The 22,978-nt window shown below is 44.0% G+C and overlaps 1 protein-coding gene across 2 annotated transcripts in view; it reads left to right on the forward strand.

Moving 5' to 3' along the window:
* Window positions 1-736: 736 nt before the first annotated feature.
* The window catches only part of LOC121685316 (inactive phospholipase D5-like), a 45,617-nt gene continuing 23,375 nt past the window's right edge, over window positions 737-22,978 (forward strand). Inside the window, exon 1 of one of the 2 annotated variants that reach the window (XM_042065771.1) lies at window positions 737-1,043. In XM_042065771.1, the coding sequence (XP_041921705.1) occupies window positions 903-1,043 (141 nt within the window). In that variant the 5' untranslated portion in view covers window positions 737-902. Of the gene's footprint in view, window positions 1,044-14,610; window positions 14,929-22,978 lie in introns of those variants that run through there. The other variant, XM_042065772.1, reaches the window with a different exon arrangement.

Consider the following 22,978-nt stretch of genomic DNA (forward strand, 5'->3'; position numbering starts at 1 on the left):
AGAACCAGTGTGGACGACCTATTGATTGAAGTTTTGCTGTGCAGTGTCCTCTGCATATCTTGGCAGAAAGATCTAGTCTCCCTGTCTTGGGTTGTCTCTAATGTGTCTAGCCCAGTTTGCAGCGCCACCAGCAGGAATGTGGCTCTTCTTTATGTCATACTGACTCATTCCATTAAGGCTGTTAGTGTGTGGTTTATGCCTGTCAGGGTGTGAGGTGAGCAGAGGAGAGGAGTGGGGAGAGCTGCAGTGTCTTACTGCGCCACTCGCCTGTGTGTGTGTGTGTGTGTGTGTGTGTGTGTGTGTGTGTTGGGGAGGGCCCCTCCCCTTCCTGTTCTGCTCGCAGGGATATCCCCGCCAGTGCTGTCTGAGAGAGAGGAAGAGAGAAAGATGGAGAGAGGAAGAGAGAAAGATGGAGAGAGGGGGAGATGCTTCAGTTGGCTCCAGCCACACTGCTGACTCCACCTGTATGTGTGTGTGTGTGTGTGTGTGTGTGTGTGTGTGTGTGTGTGTGTGTGTGTGTGTGTGTGTGTGTGTGTGTGTCTTTGCTCGGGCAGCCCAAAGGGGGACAGGAGGTGTGTGTGTGTGTGTGTGTGTGTCTTTGCTCGGGCAGCCCAAAGGGGGACAGGAGGTGTGTGTGTGTGTGTGTGTGTGTGAATGGTGAGGAGAGAAGCAGTTGGGTGCCGCAGCAGCAGCAGCACACACTCTCTCTCTCACACACACACACACACACACACACACACACACACACACACACACACACACACACACACACATGGGCTCCTGTGACAGAACCAGCAGTAGCTGTGCGGCCGAGTGCAGGGGTCTTCCTCTTTCTCCTCCTCCTCCTCTTCCTCCTGCTCCTCGTTAGCCCGAGCGTGCAGACCCAGATCCAGACCCAGAGCATGGATTCGCGGCCGAGCCGGCTGGTGCCCCTGGTAGCACCAGCCCTTGCGGCCCCGGTGGGACCCCCCATCTTCAGCACGGTCCAGCAGCAGGACTACACGGCCAGCGTGTGGCTCAGCAGGAGGGAGAAACTCGAGCACGTAAGCACCTCGCATCGCCTCTTTGCCTCGGCTGCGATCTCATGGGTGTGTGTGTGTGTGTGTGTGTGTGTGTGTGTGTGTGTGTGTGTGTGTGTGTGTGTGTGTGTGTGTGTGTGTGTGTGTGTGTGTGTGTGTGTGTTGGTGGTCTTGGGGGGGTCAGGGAGTTTACTCTGGTGGCAGTGGCCGCAGGAGGCTGCTCTCTGGAGGAGAGGGAGACTGGAGAGGGACAGAGACATATGCAGAGAGGGTTGTCGTGGAGACAGCATCAGTAAGTGGCTGTTGTGAGTGTACAGTTTTGCTTGAGGCATTTGATGTTCTGTCTATCTGTGTGGGTGTGAGAATAAGCTGCTGAGTGCATGTTAATTCTCTCATTGTCTCCTACACTATTTTTTCAAAGCTGAATAGATTACCCTGGCAAGGTTTTAGACCACAAAACGCTGAGGGAGGCTTACCTGAGTTTTTCATAATAAGGATATTAAAATAGACTCCCATATGCAGAGCTTTCATAGCTTAGGCTACTCTGTATGCTGTCAAGAATACATCTACTTAAACAACGAAGAAGATGGAAAAAGTCTTCAGGATATAGTCCTAGTTTTTAAACCTCCTGCTTTATCAATTCCAGGATGTAGTTGGCAAACATCTCCCCAAAAACCAATTTCATGCTTTGATAGTGTTCTTCTCTTCCCTCGAATCGGTAACCGTAACAGTGAGTGATGAAGCAGCCGTTTATCTGAGCCTTTTGAGACTTCATTACTCCTGTTGTTTTATTACCTTCATTACAGCGATGCTGTGTGAACGTACGCATCAATATTGAGGCAAAAAATAAAGCCTGTGAGTGTTGCAGACGCTTGGAGGGGGCACAGGCAAACTAAACAAGGGGATAAGGAATTGTTTTGTCTGTAGATGTTTTTGCAAACAGTGCAGCAGCCACTTGGGTAGATCTGTGGGGAGTTGAAGAGAGCACGGATTTCTTTGGTGGATGTAGAGCTCCTTAGGCTGACAATCTCAACCTCCCCTGAATCATTATAGCCTATAATTGCACCATTACGTAGATAACGCAAACCTTTCAGCTGTGAATTGTATGAACACATAAGACTCAAAGCGTTCTGAATGAATCAGATAAATTAGTTTTCGCTCCCAAAGTTATGCTGATGAGTCAGCATATGCTTTTGATAGGGAGTATAATAGGCTTCTCTCGCCTGAAACTGAGCAAACACTATGCAGTGCACGGAGTCACAGCTTGAAAGAGGAATTGATTTACCTGTTAGACAGAAAGAATCCATCATCTTCAAATGTCTGAGAATTTCAAACGGACTGGATGCACCTTGATATAACCTATTCTGTGCAGCTAACTGTAATATTAGGCGTTATGTGGGTGATACTTACACATTTCTTTATGTATTATATTCCAGCTCACTCTCTAAGCTATCGACTGTTATGTTATTGTTCACGTTCACTTCAGTTTGTGTACTGGTCATCAAATAAATGACAGCAGTGGGACAGCTCTGCAGCTATTCGCTGTGCTTCATGATGTAGTTCTCAATAAAACATTTGCATTTACACTTGTTTTTGCACGCCTGGGTGACTTCCAATGTTTTTGCCTTTAAACACACTTGCTGGACTATTTATTAGTTTGGCTTAGGATTGGCTGTTGAACAGAACCAAATGCAGTGTCCATAAAATCAAGTGCAGACTACACTTGATAATCTTGTTTTGGGTGATTTTTTGAATGATATATGGTGAGTGTGGCAGAGTTGTGGTACAGTTGTGCTAAAAAGATTTTCATTGTAAATAGGTGTTTCGTCAATTTCTGAAGCAATATGAAGGTGGTTCCTAACAACACAGGAAATCTGCTTAACATGGTGGTTTTCAAAGTTTTGGATTAGACTTTTTGGATTAAATACCCAAGCTGACAGACACAAAAATCAAGTTACCCAATAAGCCACCATGAAAGTCAAATTCGCCCCAAGGGTATTTCTAAGGACTCCTGCACAAAGCCTGCAGCATTTTATCTGTGCCTCTTGCCAAGAACGCACTCACGCTCAGTTCAAAGTCAATGGGATCCATTTTGGCAGCTGCTTTAATTCAATGATGCCATTGCAGGTATTAAATTAAAACCACGGAAGGAAAAAAACATCATCCCATATGTGTGACAGATTTATACGCAATTTGAAGAATATACATACAGGAAGTACGAAGAACCATACATTTGGTATTGTAATGTATTTGATTTAGACATGATTAATTGACTACTTATGATATACAGTAAGCGTTCCTCAAGTGGTCGTTGACTGGAGCTCCATGCTCTGTCCATAGACATTACCATGGGAACTAAAGTGACTGAAGCTGGCAAAAATTTAATTTTGTGTTATTATGTTAAATGTAGCACACAAAACATGGCAAATGTTATCAATGTAACAGTGTGATGACCTCCTGCCCCAACTGGCCATCATAACCATTTTTTTGTAAACACAACACACTAGAACATAATTTTCCTGAACTATAAACTGTGTATTTTTGTATCAAATTTGGTTCATATGTGTATACAGTAGGACTTGTAGAAAGATAGCTTTGCGTCTGAAGTTATCTTCAATTCAATCTCCCCGGCTGCTGTTAAGGACTACTGTTCAGTCCCGAGAGAGCAGTATTGGTTTTCCAGCCCAGAATGTGGGTGGAAATCGGCCTTGCATAGATGCTATCAATCAGACTTGCCGGGAAAAACCAAGCACCCACTTATGGGGGAACTGCACACATGTGAATGAAATAGACCAAGCTGATCATAGATAATAGGCTACTACAGAGTACTTTTTTTTTTGTGAAGTGATAGGTTTGGAAGGATGGCAAATCTCATTTTAAGGAAAGAAAACATAAGGACTGTTCAAAGTTGCTCTCATCAGTGTTCATCCTGTTCAAGTGTGCTGTATAGATCGAATAATATGGCCAGGGTCTGTGCCAATTATAAACTCTTTGTGTGAAGAATAACCTGTTGCTGTCTCTATCTCAGCTTTTTCTTTCTTATCTCAAATGTGCTGCCATTTAGAGATTGAAACAGAAGGGGGCGCTGTTGACAGACTTTACACACTTCGCAGACTGCTGTCTGCCTTGTAAGGCTTCAGCTCTCCTAGTATTACAGCCTGCTTCTCAGCATGGGACATGTCTAATCCACCATAACATAGCTTTTTTTAATTAAGGGTCTCCCCCCAACCAGGATTGCCTCATAGGATAAAAAAAATGATTACACAGTGTGCCCAAACACAGTTAAAGCCAGAGACTCATTCAAATGTGTCAGCACATTGGTAACCAGGTGGAAAGGCTTGCAACTCGGCTAGCCAACGCACGGACTGCATAATCAATCGTTCGCATTACCATGCAATTAAAATGCATACACACTCTCCAGTGCTGACAAGACAATAACTGAGTGGACCAAAAGCAGTGTGCTTCTAATGTTTCTAAACACAGGCATTTCTATTGAAGAATATTTGCTTTGACAGTGGACTATGATTATACTATAGGAGATCTATATACATAAGGAGATCTGGGTAATGAACAAGGGGGAATTATGTAAAATCAATTATTTCCACAGATGGTAGGCTTCTGTTTCCCATTTTAATGAAACATGCACTTTGCTCATTTAAGTCAATAAAGAAACTTTGTTTTCACTAAAGAATATCAAAGTGATGATTCAAGCAGTGTAATGTTTAATTCTCATGATGCCATCTGCTGGAACATATGTGTCGTTGAAGCTTGATTTCTTTTCATGAAAATGTTAGTGTTTTAATGCTTATTTTGTGTGATAGTCATGACTCACTTCCTGAGAATGTTAATCCAATAGAAAACCATCTGGGATAGAACACACAGTAGCCTACATTGCCTACATGGCCCATGGAGGGGATGAACTGCTGCAGACTGTGTTTGCCTCTGTCTGGCATCATGTGGCCATTGGGTTCATTCATGATTCAATTAGTTGGAATCTGGCAATTTGCTCTAATGACAAAGGCTCCTGACCACTATACAAGATCAGAAGATCAGCAGGAGGCAAAGAACTAGAGGTGCAGTTCATACTGTAGGCCTTACCTTCATTACCTACATTATTATTCAGCTACTTTTGTGACCGCTCATAGAGATCAGGTCATGTATACAAACATTGCAACGATGACAATTTGGGATTAGGCTTCACACTAGAATAATTGCTCCCTCTAGCATTTTGATACTTATCCCTATAAGGCCCGTTTCACACCGGGAATGTGGCGTAAACGTTGCGTGTCTGTTGCGTGGCGGCTGTGTGGAGTTTTCTATGTCTTTGCTTACCAGAAGCGTGTCTGATGCGGTGCTTCAGTAACCTGACTCTTGCCAGATGAATTTCGTTTCTAGCTCCACTCATCCATCTGGGATCAATCCATTGGAGTGGTGCTTCAGAAGGCCGGGCCTTATTAAAAAATCCTTGCATAAGATTGGATAAGCCACTTGTCCGTCATGTATTGACGTGCTACTTCAACCACTCACATCGAAGCCAACCCGTGACGCTGAGAACAGTCTCACAGTCGCTTCTACGCTACGTCATCTATGAAACTCTCGCCCTGCGTCCTAAATGGCTCTACCATAAAATCTGGCGCAGAAATCACTCTCAATTGAAGAGGTCCCAGATGGATGTGAGTGAAGCTAGGCAGAGCTAAGCGGAACGAAATTCATCTGGCGAGAGTCAGGTTAGTGCTGCAGCGGCCTTTCTGCCAATTAGGCCTACAACGTCTCTTTTTCTCAAGTAATTTTTTTTCTTCACTGTTTTGAATGGAAACGCTTCCAACGAGCTTGCGTGTGGCGTGAAAAATAGGTGAGTCCTATTCCTAGCATGCATGCGTTTTCGGAGCTCGAGCTGCGCCTGACGTGCGTGTCACGCAGGCGGTGTGCAAGGTCTAACCTGTTAAAGGGACACCAGGCAAGCCTGATGCTTTTTCTCAACGAAACTCCCCCTAGCGTCTGAACGTGTTGATACGTGTGCGAGCCCTCGCTCGGTCTGAACCTCTTTTCCTTTTCTTTGTATCTTCCGTCAAGGGTTTTCGCTGCTTCTTCGCCGGCTCTGCCATTATACACACGTTTGCAACAATCGCTAGCGTTTCGTTAGCCTGCCTCTGTGCTGTGGATGCAGGATGTAAACTGATCCTGCTTCTCACGATGTCTGAGACTTTGTGAGACTGAAGGTCAACGGGTACGATACACTGAACTTGCAAGCGGGATATTCTTCTTACAGGCGGTAGGGCCGGGCGAGAGTCTTCATTCGCCCTGTAATGAGTCATTTAACCATATACCGACTTACGAAGATGTCCCTTTAACATGGGAGCTGATATAAAAAGGGGCACGCCACGCAGCTGACACGCTCACGCCACGCAACTGGGTAAAACTGGCCTTACATAAATTGCAGGAACGTCTGTCTGTCTGTGTGTCTGTCTGTTATTCGCATATCTCTCGAAACGATGGTCTGATTCATTTCTAACTTCTAGTTTACATCAGAAAGTGACAAATCTGTCAAAGACTCGTCATCAATTGTGAAACGTCATCAACGCAGCCAGTTAACATGGGAGCCAGTGGTCATACCATGACCAACTTTGATTTTTTGATAAGGAAAGCAAATTATTTCGGGCTGCTATTAGAATTTCAGCCCAAAGTTGGATACCATGTAGCAATTTTCCAAAATTTTAAAAACAGTCAGATTACTTGAGAACAGCTTATGTACAGAGGAATGCTTCATATCGTTGTGTCCGGTAAGGTCTGCTGTTTAATTTGATATGGTTTAGGCCTACTATGGGTGGAGTGAAGTGGAGGTGAGATATACCACCGAGAGTAATGGGTGTGGAGACGGACAAAGTGATGTGTGCAGAATGGAAATTTGATTAAATGTTATGCATATTCAATGTTAATTTTCTCGTGAACCGTTTATCACAGCATCTAGCCGCTAATATTCACTATTCATTATTGAATGCTTAGCTGAAATTATGTTTTTCCCTCTCATCCTATTTTTGTAGGCTAGGGCTATGGGTTTTCTACAGGAATAGCATGTTTGAACGGGCACTGCAACTTGTGTTCTTATTCTTATATTTCTGAAATACACAGACATAGGGATAAATTCTAGCCTGGCAAGCCAGACCCACATCAAGATGTTGGGTCTGGGAACACACTATTGGCAGGGCTCAATCCCAGGGACAGGATAAATGGTTGTCTTTCAAATTCCCTCTGCATGCAGTAGGATAGCGCAGCAACCAATCTTTCTTGTTTAGGAATGACTTCAGTGCCGTTCTTTGTTCTTTTCTCAAAGAAAAGCTTAACTCCAAGTCTTTAAGAGTCGCGGGCAAAACCGACCGCGGTTCACCAGCAGCAGCAGCCATCATCTTTGTTTTCAAGTAGCAGGAAATTCACACGGAAACGTCACAACTCTGTATTAAGCCCACCCACCGACTCTATACACGATGTGATTGGCCTGACCAGAGTTTGGGTTTTCCAGCTCGCAAGCAAGACTTGCAAGACGACCCTGGCTGCAAATTACATTTGCTACCGCTAGGGTGCGTCTAGATTTCTAGGCTACATAAATTCAGCATTCAGACAAAACTCCAGAGCTTCAGAAGAGGAGTAGGCTGGGCCTCCTCCACAGTGGAATCTGTGGGGGCTGGTGGTAGTTGACTAGAACTACCAAGAACTTTAATGTTTTATATCTTCAGTGAGCATCCTTCACAGTTAGGCTTACTGTATAAGAACTCTGTAACGTTCATTTTTCCACTAAGGTCAGTGCGTTCCTCATAGGTTTCAACTCTGCATTACCTAGCTGCAGGGATAATATCTGAGTGATCGCTTTGGCCTATGCAAATATCTGAAGGCTATGCTGCATTATCACTAGCTGCCGTTCTCACAGTCGTTATGGTGCCAGAGGAGAGGAGTCAGGGATGATGAGGTATGGTAATCAGAGTCTCATGATGCTCTGCTGCACTCCCTCAAGCTACGCTCTTAATCACTCCGCGGCAGAGACGCTAGTCATGCAGCACGCTCTGGTGAGGGATACTGCAGCCGCCTCCCAGACAGCGAGTGTGTGTGTGTGTGTGTGTGTGTGTGATTTAATGGAACTGATAGTAGCAAACATTGTGCAGGTGATGAACTGCAGTTGATGTAAGTGTTAATATTTGTCGTCAAATGTTAGCATAGAATCCTGCCATTAATTTTGCTGGGAGGCCACATAGACCACTCAGAGATGTATGTTTATAGCCATGCTGGTCTCTGAGGTGTACACAGAAGGCATATAGATGACTGAGTGTGCGTTTCAAGGCTGCACTGTAAGAGCTTGCTTTATCTATCTGTCTGCTATGGGAGGGGGTTAATACAGTTGTGATTGTGAGCGTCGAGGAAAGCTAAAAACGATCTCGGGGAATGCTCAGAGAGCCATGTGATGTTGAAGCGCAACATTCCATAAACCGTATCTGCCTGGCCGTCAGGGTTATCATAATTTCACACCAGTGTCACTTGTTCATCTCACCATTACATCTGTGGTGAATTTTGAATGTTTAAAATAATGTATGTTTCATCCAAAAAAAAACAGCAGCTTGGCAGCTATTCTGTTTATTCTCAGCAGATAAATGTCACTATTGCACAAGTCACATCACACTGACACCCAGTCACAATAAAATATTTGGATAATTTTTTTTCACAAGTCCTTGTCACCCTACAGGCAATTATAATTTGCTTTATGCAGAGAACAGAGAGAACAGAATACTGTTCTACCGCATGCAGACATAAAATGTGATATTACTTCACATTGTGCCTTTCCTTTCAGTTAAAGCACAAGGCCCATAAAAAGAGAGAGAGAGAGAGAGAGCGAGCTGTTCATTAACCATCAAAGGCTCTAGTGAGCGCCTCTCCTCCCAACTCCTCCCAGTGTTCAGCTCACCAGAAACACACAGCCTGATGAGCGAGAGAAACTGCAGCTTGGGTCAGAATAATATGGGGACATACTGATGCCACACACTTCCTGGAAGGCTTTCCAGCCGGCACAAACATTTCCAATGGGCCGTCACCTGCATTGTTTTAGCGTACCAGTTTACACCAACTCAGTTGGGTGTTACACTTAGTGAATGAGCGTATTCTGAAGGATTTATACGTGTGTCAAAGTTGAAAAAAAGAGTTGCCCTGTTGGGCATAAACAAGATATTTAATGTTGAAGTCAACACAAAAGGAGCAGAATATAATAGAAGATGCCGTTACTGACGCTCCATCGGAAATAAATGTGCTGGGCTGAAGATCCTTCCGTGGCATACAGTACCTATATAATTATACTGTATGTCTGTTTTACATCGCAGGAATCTCAAAACGTGTTTTAATCTCTAAGCCATGCTGTGGCCTTCATCTCATCGCCCGATAGTGTGATGAGTGACTGTGGAGTCAGGGATTGGAGTGGGGTTTGTGCTCTGATGAAAACAACATGCTCCTATTGTCCAGGGAGAATGTACCTTCTGGTCAATTGCACTTCTGTGCCCCGGAGCCCCACCTTTAATGGCAAAGTTCTATCTGCTCCATCTTGTGCACCATCTGTGCAGGTCATGGAGCGAAAAATGTGGCATCCTACAAAACTGTTCTGCGTCACAGAGAGCAGGATGTTGGCAGGCTACCGTCAGTGAATAGATTAAAAGAGACTGCAAGATAAGAATTTTCCACATGGGCCTTAACAATATGTTCAAATACTTAGCCTTATTACTGAGGTTGTAGCTGATATACATTGCTGCAGGTACGTGTATATACGGTACCATCCATTTGCAGGATCAGCACGTTTGATCCATTTGTTGTTAATGTAGCCCAATCACTGTGGTTTATTCCCTCAGAGGACCGATCTAGTAACAGCTGCATACAACTCTGATGGTTTTTCTCTCTTCCTCTCTCTACCTCTCTATCCTTTCTTCTCATTTCCCTCTAGCTCTCTCTTCCTCCCCCATTTTCTCTCCTCTGCCTCTGCCCATGCCAATCTAGTTATCACTGCCCCTCTCTCTCTCTCTCTCTCTCTGCTTTTGTGGGTTTGTTTGTTTCAGTCTTCTTGTCCTCCTTTCTTTCTTTTTCTCTCCCTTCCTTTCTCTCTCCCTGTGTCCCCCTCTCTGTGCTGATGATGGCTGTGATGTTTGCTGGCACGGGGCCTGAATGAGAAGTGTTTATTGTCCCCTCTTATCTGCCACCAGCTGCAGAGTCAGCTGTCTCTCATTAGACGCTGTTGTGTGCGCCATCACCCATCAGCTCCCTCTGCCCTCAACACACACACATACTTACCAACCCCCTACCCTCACACACACACTGTGCTACCTTTAGTTTGCAAACAGAGACTGAGTGTAATTGTTACCTGTGTGTGTTTGTCTGACGTGTCTATGTGTTCAGTTCACCTCCATACTGTTTTAAAATCATTAGTTAACATTGTCATTCATCATACACCTCTGCCGTAATCTCGTAGCTGTTTAACTAGTCGACATACCATCAAACACTACGGTGATTTATTGCATGCTACCAACCAACCACTATCATTACATCGCTTACTGTTTACAATCATTTACTATTCACGTCACATATTCTGTTGAAATAACCACGCAACACAAATGTCTTTGTCTTAACTGTTCCGTTTATTTAGCTCAATAGATACATGTGTTAGCATAGCGTTATGTTTGTCTTACCGGTGTTTCGTCTTGTTTGTATAAAAAAAAAAAAAAGTGACAGGACATGCGTCCTATTTGCTCTCAGTGCTGTGGTGACTTGACAAGGTCAGACATTAGTACCGGCTACAAATTATTGTATTGTTTTTTGACTATCATGTCAATGTTTTGTTTCATTTATTGAAAGTATTTTTTTTTCTTTTGTTTATTTTTTTATTATCTTAATTGCCAAAATATTGGCCTTATGTGGGAAAAATAAAAATCCCATCCTCAAACTTAATCCTCTGCGTTCTCCTGAGTGTGATCACCTAGCTCAAGACTGCACTTCCACACTTTACCCTTCAATACACACACACACACAGGTACTTACCAAACCCCTGCCCTCACCACACACACACCCATGCACACACTTACCAAATCCTTGCCCTTACCACACATGCACACGCACACGCACACGCACACACACACACACACACACACACACAGGCACTTACCAACCTCCTACCCTCACTACACACACACACACACACAGGTACTTACCAAACCCCTGCCCTCACCACACACACACCCACGCACACACTTACAAAATCCTTGCCCTTACCACACACACATCCCCCCTGCCATCACCCCCACATATACTCCCCCCCCCCCCCCCCCCCCCCATATACTCATTCACACCACAAACACACACACCAGGCTTGTGCAAAATTCCAGAATTGAATTGAAACTGGCTCTTAAATTCTCTGGCTTGAATTTCACTTGCATTTCAATTGAGGTAGCAAACAGGAAGCAGAATTGCAATTCGAATTGTGCACAACCCTGACACACACACACACACACACACACACAAACAAGCCATAAGGAACATCAGTGTTTGATAGCATCAAATTCTAAAAGAAAGTTTTGTAGCTTTATAATGCCACTCTTAAACACCGTAACCATAAAATAGATGACTTGAGGCAGGGGGTGTGGAGCCAGCAGGTTATTAATGTGGGGACATTAATGGATGACAGTAATATGTGCTGCTGGAGGTGGATGCTTCAGTGAGATTGACTTCTTTGTTCCACCACCTCCTTTATTGCCTCTTTCAGACAATAGGACCTGGTGACTTTTCCAATTCCATTGATTATTTAAAAAGGGCATGAATAATGCAATGGACATGCCATTTTTCATAAAAATGTCAAAAAAGATTTTTTTTTTTTACCACATTGTCTTACAACCTTTTGGCATGTGGCAGTGGCATTTTCAGTCAGAAGAAACATATTGGTCAAGAGACCAATAATATAAATATAACATAGGCTGATTGTTTTAGAAGTTGAGTTATGACAGGAATCTACTGTATCAGTAAGTTCAGATGCTTAATTACAGCAACATAATGTAGTTATCTTACCTTAATAATCGTTTCAAACTCCTTTTTGATGCCACACTGACTTAATCATTGATCCAGCCTTACCAATCACATCGATCAGAGACTACTGACGTTACCTTCTACTTTGCCTAAACGTTACAAACTGACGATAAACAGCATCAACAGGAAACAATGTCTCCCTTTGCTGTAAATACATTTGTGTTCCTGCTTCTGTTTATCACAATACGTTTCAGTTTCGTCTTCCCCTCTCATTGCTGATTGGCCTGACATTTTTCATGTCTGAGGGAAACGGTTATGAACTATGGTGTTTCAGACTAGATTTCCCTGAAAGAAGATCTAGCTAGGCGGGGCCAGGCTAACCCGCAAGTTGAATACTGAGGAAAAGAGGAAATTCCTACAAGGTGTTACTTTTTCATATTGAAACAAATCACTTGCTTCACTTTGCTGTTACCCGTATTATGTTAATCATGTAGCATACACAGAGTGACAAACAGAGTGACGTCAAAACAGGCATTTCAATTGCTGTTGCCTCATTCATTCATTGGGGCAGCTGTGGCCCATTGGTTAGCACTTCAGACTTGTAACCGGAGGGTTGCCGGTTCAAACCCTGACCACTAGGAATGGCTGAAGCACGGCACCTAACCCCTCACTGCTCCCCGAGCGCCGCTGTAGCAGGCAGCTCACTGTGTCGGGATTAGTGTGTGCTTCACCTCACTGTGTGTTTCACTAATTCATGGATTGGGATAAATGCAGAGAACAAAATTTCCCTCACGGGATCAAAAGAGTATATATACTTATTCTCTTCTGCACCCAAACTTCTGCTGAAAAGTTTAGCTGAGAGCCCCATCTACTGGAGAAATTGTGCCATTGACCACTCGTGACTATACCTGCACTGGCTCTCTCATACTTGTGCACAAACACACACACACACAAAGACATGTATGTACATGCACATGCACACACACACACACACACACACACACACACATACACACACACACACACACACACACACACACACACACACACACACACACACACACATCTCTCTCTCTCTCTATCTCTCTCTCAAGACACCCTCCCCTCTAGCATAGGTTCTCTTAATGGGCACCTGGTGCATCATTAAAACATATGAGGCGTTAGTCTCCAGCACACTGCTGTATTAGGAGAACCTTCCAGATCTTTCAGTTTTTCCTTTTATGTATTCATATTCTCGGCTGACTGCGTATCGGAGTGCAGACAACGCATCTAGGTCCATATCGAGTCGTAGTTACATTGACATTCAGGGTCTCTCCTACACTCTGCCAGCCAATGGATGAATGAAACAGATGCTGCGCGTCGTTCTTGACTGCGCAAACATACTGCAGCCTCGTAGTGGTGTGTTAGAGCAGCTTGCCTCCGTGAAGCAAGGGGAGAGGAAAGAGAAGGAGAGAGAAAAGAGAAAGAGGAGAGAGATAGAGAGAGAAAGAGAGAGAGAGAGAGAGGGCCACGATAGCTTATTACGGGTATGGGGTTGGTCTCAGTTTAATTAAGTTCTTGTGAGTAATGTTCATATATTAGTCAGCCATCCATGAGAAAAACATTTCAGTCTATTTTTCTTTTTTGCAGCTGAACAAATGCTGATGTGTGTGTGTGCTTCAATGTGTGCTTCAATAGTGTCTGGGCAGAGGGAGTAATTGGTGTGTGTGTGTGTGTGTGTGTGCACATTCGGGCGGGCGGGCGTGTGTGTGTGTGTGTGTGTCTGTGTCTGCTGCTGACACATACAGCTCTGATTGTGAAACTTGCCTCCCTGCTCTGCTGGTATAACATGTCTTTCCTCCTGGGTTTTTGAGAAGGAGTCCTGCACTCCACCACACCTCTCTCCCAGCCCACACTGTGGGCTGCCAGTGGTGCTGCCCAAATTAAAACGAATGTGTTGAAAACAACACAACTTGCGTTGTTTCAACACATCTCTGTGTCCAGATAGGGACAACACATTCCTTTTAAGAGTGAACGTACAAATCCAGGAGGCTTTTGTACATGTACGAGACTGCGTGGGTGTGGGTGTCTGTGTCCATGAATGAAAGATAGAAAAATTGTGTGTGTGTGTGTGTGTGTGTGTGTGTGTGTGTGAAACAGAGAGAGAGAGAGAGAGAGAGAGAGATTCATTGAATCGTTATATGGATGATTGGTAGATGGCTGAGTGGTTTTGTGTGTGTGTGTGTGTGTGTGTGTGTGTGTGTGTGTGTGTGTGTGTGTGTGTGTGTGTGTGTGTGATGCAAACCTTTTCCCTGATGAGCTGAACTGGGATGCTGAGCGCCGGCTCATACTCGTGCTCTGCGCTGCTTTTCTCCGGTCGCCGTGGCGTCGGCTACTGAGGGAGGAGGCTGAGGGCAGCCGGGATTCACATTGGACAGCAACACTTCTGGAGGAGTGTCTCTCCTCTCTCTCTCTCTGTCTCTCTTTCTCTCTCTCTCTCTCTCGCTCTCTCTCTCTCTCTCTCTTTAACTCTTACTCACTCCCCCTGTCTTCCTCAAAGGGGTGGAGTGAGGGAGGAAGAAGGAAGAGATGGAAAGAGAGAGAGACTGATAGCAGCATGCCAGGATTCAGTGGCTTCCTGTTTGAAAAGTGTGCCGTGCGATGCCTTTCATCCGCGGGGAGCCTCGCGATGCCTAAAGGGCAGCTGTCAAGTGAAAACGAGAAGAGAAGTAGCTCTGTGAACAGAGACACACAGACAGAGTAGACATGCCACTCTTCCAGTAAAACACCCTGAGCTGGAGACAAACAGAAGAGTCGGCGGACACACACACACACACACACACACACACACACGTGAAAACCTCGCTAAGCCATTGACGAGGGATGCAGCATGAAGGTGAGTCTCTCTCGGTCTCTCTCTGAAGTGTGTGTTCACGTCTGTTTTGTGCAATATAGGAGAATTTTAAACTGTGGTTTCTCCTGTCAACTGCTATCACTGCTGGGCAAGTGGAGCTGACATTTCTCTGCACCGTACTGCTTCCCTCTGCTCTTGGTTAACTGGTTTTTCTCTGCTCTTGTGAGAATGTGAGTTTCTCACTCACTCACTCACTCACTCACTTGTGCACACACACACACACACACACGCAAGCATGCAAGCAGTCAAGCAGTCAAAACAGGTTGATGTGGTATGGGGTGTGAGTCACTAAGAGATCTTACCACTGACGGCCAGCGGAGTTAGACTGCAGTGCATCCCTGTGGTTATTGGGATGTGCTTGTTATTATATTTCACAGTTGATTTAAGGCTGGGTAGAGAGGGGAGAGGGTGAGTTGTTTCATGCTGCTTACTGTATGGTGCTGGTGCTGATGCTGTTAGTGGATGTGTTGTTTCCCTGGGCGATGTTTGAATTATGGGTTGCATTTTGGGATATATCTGAGCCTGCAAGTGACAAATACAGCAGTGAGGACATCCTGTGTGGCTTGTTGTTAGGTTTCTTAACCCGCCATTCTGAATACTTCGCTTTTTGTCTTTTTGTCTTCATTGAAAACCATATGAAATAAAGTCAAACAATATCTCATTTGAATTGAGTAGATGATTTGATTCGAGTTTTGTTAAGCACATCTGTATCTGTCATCTGATTGTCAGTTTCCACCATCTCCATCACCTGAGACTCCAGGTTTAAGTGTAAAGCAACTAATGCCATCCTTACACCAGAAAACTTTGAAAAGATTTGGAAAATATTTTTTAAAAGACTACAGTCTCAGACCCTCTCATAAGTTACAGAGTTTTTTAAGTGACAGACTAGTCACAGACTATGATTTAGCAACGACTAGGGATCTTGCAGGGTCACTATTTACAAGACTGCAACTAGATTCCTTTAAATTATTTCCCATCATGCACTAGATATCTACAGGAACTCTTAATGATAGCCTACTCATATTAAAGTCATATTTTCGTGTTTCTGTAGCATTGTTTCATGTGTAAAATCCCTAACCGATAGAGTTGTTCTGTCACGTTGAATAGCCGACTAATCATTTATATGAAACAAAATAACAAATAATCATAAGATATAGCTGTCGCCTACTTTGCCCCTTCCTGTTTGGTGTTGGGCAGAGGTCACTCTTTTACACTCTTTTGTTGTTCACGTCACTATTTGCATGAGCCACAATTAAAAGAATATCAAATGTGTTTAATACTGTCGTAACGCCAAGACTAGAAAAAGACTGACTCCGACTGACTTAAAGTTTCTGCTTTAGCAGAGTCACACAAAGCTCTGAAAAATGCTCAAGTCAGGACATAATTTATAGAGTGGCTTGTTATTAGGTTTCTCATTTCCTGGCGGTCTGAATGCTTAATTTTCACAACACGTCCACCACAAACCAAATTAAGTCAAGTAAAACAACCTTAATTCAGATTTACGTCCTTCATTAAGTAGGCAAAATAATTTGCCACACCTGCATTTCACTAATCTGCATTTTATTAATCAATCTCCACCGTTTTTGCCACCTGAGATTCAAAGTTGACGTTTAAATGCAAGCTATGGAGTTCCTGCTGTCGGTGTGGAGAGTTACATAGGCAAAGCTATTTTCTATGCCAGCAGAGCACTCAGCACACAGTAAAGATTTCCTTTATGCTGCCCTGCCAGAGTGCTCTGTAAGCAGGTCTGTGTAGTGTCTGTGAGCTGGTCTGTGAGCTGGTCTGTGTAGTGTCTGTGAGCAGGTCTGTGTAGTGTCTGTGAGCTGGTCTGTGAGCTGGTCTGTGTAGTGTCTGTGAGCTGGTCTGTGAGCTGGTCTGTGTAGTGTCTGTAAGCTGGTCTGTGAGCTGGTCTGTGTAGTGTCTGTGAGCAGGTCTGTGTAGTGTCTGTAATCTGGTCTGTGAGCTGGTCTGTGTAGTGTCTGTAAGCTGGTCTGTGAGCTGGTCTGTGTAGTGTCTGTAAGCTGGTCTGTGAGCTGGTCTGTGTAGTGTCTGTAAGCTGGTCTGTGAGCTGGTCTGTGTAGTGTCTGTAAGCTGGTCTGTGAGCTGGTCTGTGTAGTGTCTGTAAGCTGGTCTGTGAGCTGGTCTGTGTAGTGTCTGTAAGCTGGTCTGTGAGCTGGTCTGGAACCATCAGTGGCCCTAACAGCTGTCATTCTGCCACCACTCCACTCCGCTCTGCTCTGCTCTCAGCCAGCCAGCTCAGAGTACTTACTGACAACAGCCTGCCTACTCACTCACACTCACTGTCTGGGAGTAGTCTGCTTAAATCTACACAAACACACATATACACACACACACACACAGACACACACAGACACAATCACACACAGGCACACTGACATAAAAGTTCACACACATTGACAATAACACACACACACCAGCACACACACATACACAGGGACACACATTGACTAAAACTTCACACACAGACAATAACACACACACACACATTCACATAAATAAACTCACAGAAAAAGTACACACATAAACACATAAAAATGCACACATTCACTGGAGAGAGTGACAGTAAAGCTTTATTCAAAGGCTTTGGCCAAATGCCCAGAGGTACATTTCTAGCAAAAGGGAATTGGAAAGGCTTTGCATTGTAGCATTTAATAACACAATGATGTTTGCTCAGCTGATCCCACAGCCCTGATCAGTTTCTTCTGTTTGTCCTGCTGTCCCCTATAGCAGACTACTGCTTAGAACTCTTGCAGTGCAGCAGTTCAGCAGTTTCTGTTGTGATGTTTGTTCGGCAGCATCTATTTGTAACTGGAAGTGGGAAGTGTGCTAAAATGGTAATCATGGAGGTTTTTTTTTGCATGCATTCCCGCTGTGAGAGAGGGTCCTTTGGCTAAGAACTGTCCTATTTGAATTTGGAACTATGTAAACATCATGCATGCATTCCACTCTGAAGCTAAGCAAATAATGAAGTACTGTACTTCATATTACAATACTGATATTGACTGTATTTGTTTGCACAGCAGAATGTTCACCCGAATCAATATATTTAAGATGTTTCTTGCCGAAGAGCAACTCTGTTGTTGAGCTTATATTTTTAGTATGACTTGTATGATTTACTCTGAAATTGCAAATGTGTATTTAGGACTTCTACTGTATACTGCAGTATCCTTACTTCAGGCTCATTAATAGCTTGTTATGCTCTCGGAGTTAATATTAGTGGCAACTTTATTTGTCACGGTTGTCATAAAAGTGCTTTGAAAGCAAGGTGAATGCAATACAACATATAATGCAACAACTATGTTGTTGAGCTTATATACAACAACGGGTTTCCAAAGGGAAGACAAACACAACCACCAAATTAAGGCCGCATAAAAATGGGACAAATGTCGTAAAGACACATGACGCAGATAAATATATCATGAAGTCACAGTGGAATGTCTAGAAACCCAAACAAACTTATAATCGCCCGTAACACATACTTCATTTTAGTGCCAACTTTATTTGTTATAGTTGCCAGGTGAAATATAATGCAATAAAACAAACATAACCACCAATTTATGGCCACGTAAAAATCAGACAAATGTTCATGTCTTAAAGACACACACAGATAAATATATTATGAAGTCACTGTGAAACCTGAATAAACCCAAACAAACTTACAATCGCTCTCAACACATAGACATCACCCAGCCACACAGACCCACTGCCTCTCCTCTGACTGTGTACTGCACTGTAACATTACAGAAGGTTGCACCACGGCAGCCCGTTTGGATCTGTGCAGGTCACCAGGACCTCTGGACAGAATGGGTATAGCCATCAGTCACTGTCAGGCCCTCCGGGCTCCTGGTGTCCTGGAGTAAATGGAGGAGCCAGGACTGCTTATGAGCCCTGAGTAGTCACTCCACACAGTGTGACAGACAAAGCTCACACACACACACACACACATACACACACATACAACCACGCCCCACATCCCCCCTTTCAACCCTTCACAGAACCACATCAACCCATTCATCATCAACCACATACACACACACACACACATACACACACACACACACACACTCTGCAACCAACTGGACAACACGAATGATGGCCTTTGTGAGATAATGTAATCTTAGTGCTTCAGGATTAACTGAGATGTAATGGCTTCCATTAATTTGGAGTCTATATTTAGGCTACTTGTCATCTGTGTTGGTCATTGTGTGGAATATTAATTGGATGAGCATGGTCTATTTGAAGCCTAACATTTATGGAATTAAGCTTTGAAAAGCCAAATTCGGCCTTGTTTTTCAGAATTCGTTCAATGAAAAATCTATACAATTAAGTCTTGTCCTAGTTTAGTAGATTGACTTTTACTTTGATAAACAACCCAACAGAGATATTCTTAGTTGTAACTGTCAGAGTAACCAAACAGCCTTTCCTCTGCAGAGAATGATTAATTAACTGTCAGTTTTCATCAAAGTAACTATAATTTAAGACCATCGCGTCCTTTATTTAATTGGTCAACCAATTCATACTTGCCATGGGGTTGCAAATAAGTTTCCAGCCTATCACAGTACAGCCTCAGCCTCATTGTCTCTGACCTATTCTGGATAAGTTGACGTTTTGAAGGCCTTTCTGGTGTCTTGTAGGCGAAATTCGATGAGGTGGAACAGGTGATAAGGCCAGTCTAAGGTCAGCATGTTTAAGTCTTTCTTCCATAGCGCTTTTCCCCTCCCACTTCCTCCATCCATCAGCCGGCTCATTATGCCCCTTTGTGCAGCGCGGCGCGGCTGTCAGAATCAGCATTTACTCTCCCTATGCCGGGCTAGATAGTGCCAGGTTTGGAGGCCTGCTCCGGTGTTGTCACAGTGATGACAGCTGGAAGCTGCAGCGTCAGTGAAATGTGCCGCTTTTGCCCCAGCTTTACAGGGTTAGCATTTAACACAATTTCCAAATTCAGCACTAGTTTCATTCTCTATTGCTTGTTTTTTGTCCTTGAGTAAATATTGGCTGGTAACTCATTTTGAAAACAAAATTCTGTATGCATGCCATCTATTTTTCATGAAGGTCCTGTGTGAAAAAAATGTTTTTATCACTGGCCTTGGTAATAAGTAGACGCTTAAATGATATATTTACCCCCTGGCTAATAGTATAAGGCTTCAGGAGTGTGTTTGAGATGGCATCAGCATTTCTTGGTGGCTATTGCAGTGTTTCTTAGTTGCTCCTGAGGTGGCCATAATGACTAGAACCCAGGGGCCCAGCTACTCCAATACTGCAGAGTCACTAAATAAAGATACACAGCCATTAAACATTCATTAAGTATTTACAACTCTCACATTTTTCATTTTGTGTGAACTGGCTCTCTCTCTCTTTCTGTGTGTGTGTGTGTGTGTGAGAGAGAGAGAGAGAGAGAGAGAGAGAGAGAAAGAGAGATGTAGTTGTGCCATATTAATGCTCCTTCAGGTTAAAACAAATGAGAGGATCAAATCTCCTGCACCGCCGAGGCCATTTCTGCCTCCGACCATGCAGTTTTGGAACCTGCTGATTCCACACAAACCTCCTCTAGTCTCCTGCAGATGGGCGGGATTGTGACATGCCAGCAGCAATGTGATACCTGCAAAGATACGCCGGCGACAGCAGACCCCAGACAGGAAAGGGAACAGTTTACACAAATGCAAGTCTTAGCAAAAAAACGCTTTTTGCATGACTGGAGAGTCTCCATGCTGGAATGGGCCAATAAAACTTAACGCTCCCAAGATAGAAACTTTGGGGAGTTGGATGTTTTTGAAAGTGCCGTTCACACCCCACTGACACCCCCCTGGCTTGAGAATTTCCATGAAGCTCTGGGACTTGTCATCTGTTAGGATTTGACATTCTCCCTTCTTTCCTTGCTCCCTCTCTCCTTCCCTCCCTCCTTCTCTTCCACCCTCCCTCCTCTTCCTCCCTCTCTCCCTCCCTCCCTCCCTCTCCTCCACCCTCTCTCTCTCCTTCCCTCCCTCCTTCTCTTCCACCCTCCCTCCTCTTCCTCCCTCTCTCCCTCCCTCCCTCTCTCCCTTCCCCCCTCCCTCCCTTCTCATCTCTCGTTCTGCTCCACTGGCCCTCCGCTTGCTTGATCTGAGTCTCAGTCTCTGAGCCCTGCGTGTCTTCTTGGGGTCTCGGTGAGCACTGGGAAGAGTAGAGGAGGTGGAGGAGGACGAGGAGGGTGGCATGGCACAGCATGGCAGTCCGGGGCAGTCTAGGGGCTCTCGTGTTGGTCTAATGGAGCTTTAATTGACTTATTGATCAAAAGGGTCCTGGCCGAGATCGATCACCCTACGCTCAGAGACAGACGCGGGGCTTCCGTGCCCCCCGAGCCAGTAAGCTGCTAAGCCAGTGGCCAACCTGCAGGTCTGGTAAATCGATCCCAGCCCTCATATTCATTCCTACACAACTCCTGACCTGATTCCAGTAACCCCCACAATCTTTTAATCCCTGGATTGCATGCTGACATTAGAAAGTGAGAGAAGGGGAAGGGTCTGGGAAAAGGTTATTTTTGGTGCTATTTTGCACACCAGAATGTAAAAGCAAAATGGGCAATTCAGTTTGCCGTATACACACCTAATGGCACCAAGCTACTCACACCAAAATTCAGCACTCTCTATTGCCTGTTTTTTTTACAAATAATTGGCATGGATATGAATCCTTGTCTCTGATTGGCAGGGAGAGAGTGTGCAAATTAATAGATTTTGTTGGCTTAGATATGGTGAGAATTCTTTATGTTTTAAGCGTAAAGGGGAGGTCATGGAACCCTATTGTATTGTCTGGGTTTACTCACAAAAGGACCGGAGCGAGTAAAGGGAATAATGACCATTTGTTTTTTTGTGACTTTTGCTGTGACCACAGAATATCACCAAATAAAACAAGTTACTAAATTATTATTGATACCTGAGGATTTTTTTGTTATCATTCAAAGAATCAATTTGACATAAGTTAACAAGTCAGATCAATTGAATCTCACAGGTTTAGACAAAGGTCATGACGTGGGTTTCATCCTTTTTTTTGACTACCGGTAAATGAAATTAACCGGATAAAGTGTTGTGTGCTTGCGCATACTATTTACTATTACTGTTTGTAGCCTACTATTAAAAAAGAACATTAGTAAACAGTAAACACATCCTGCCAAAAGATGATTAGACACAAACTCAATATTCAATATTGCTATCATATACAGTAATTCACAAGCCTTGTCCTAGTCCAACCTGTCTGGCTAGAGTGATTTACTGACTGACCCTAAAATTCGTGACAGACAATATATTTACTGGTAGCATGTTTTATATGGACATTGTAAATCAGAATTGGAACGGCCTTGTCTGTGTGTGAAAACATATCAGTCAGTGGTTTAGGAGAATGAAGGAGAATGAACAAGGTATGGACTACAGACAATTACTGCTAACCCTCGGGGGCAATCATGGATGCAGATAATGATGGACGGCCACATACTGTAGTCCCTCTCGCTGATTAGAAGATGATGAGCAGTTTTGTAAGACGTCTCAGCTCATCATCATAGCTAGTGATTACAACAGAACAACAACTGAGAGAGAAGACGATGCTCAGTCTGCAGTGCTTGCCAGTGTGTGCCTTCAATATTTTTTGTTTCTGATTAATCAGCTAATAAGTTCCACACTGTGATCCATGACTTATAAAACTGGACTGTGTATCCACATTTTAATAATGAATAAGAGTTGTAAAATTTATATTATTCATTAACACAGACCTCCTTGGTACAGCATGCTGAATCACCTTTGATGTTCTCTCAGCTCCCTCCAGCATCTCTCCCTGCTTTCATGATAGACCCTCTAGTCTAATTCATTGATTGGCAAAGCAACGTAACCAGATGAAACCCATCATGCTGATGAAAGCTGACATGGTCAGCATTCATCCAGGTGTCAGTGGTCTCCAGTGTGATCACCTGCCGCAGCTGCCCTGGCAGACCTGTACCAGATGGTATCAGCCCTTTGATGAAAGATCAGCTGACACATTCAATTGT

This window comes from Alosa sapidissima, chromosome 16, assembly GCF_018492685.1.
Source record: "Alosa sapidissima isolate fAloSap1 chromosome 16, fAloSap1.pri, whole genome shotgun sequence".
Lineage (NCBI taxonomy): Eukaryota > Metazoa > Chordata > Actinopteri > Clupeiformes > Clupeidae > Alosa > Alosa sapidissima.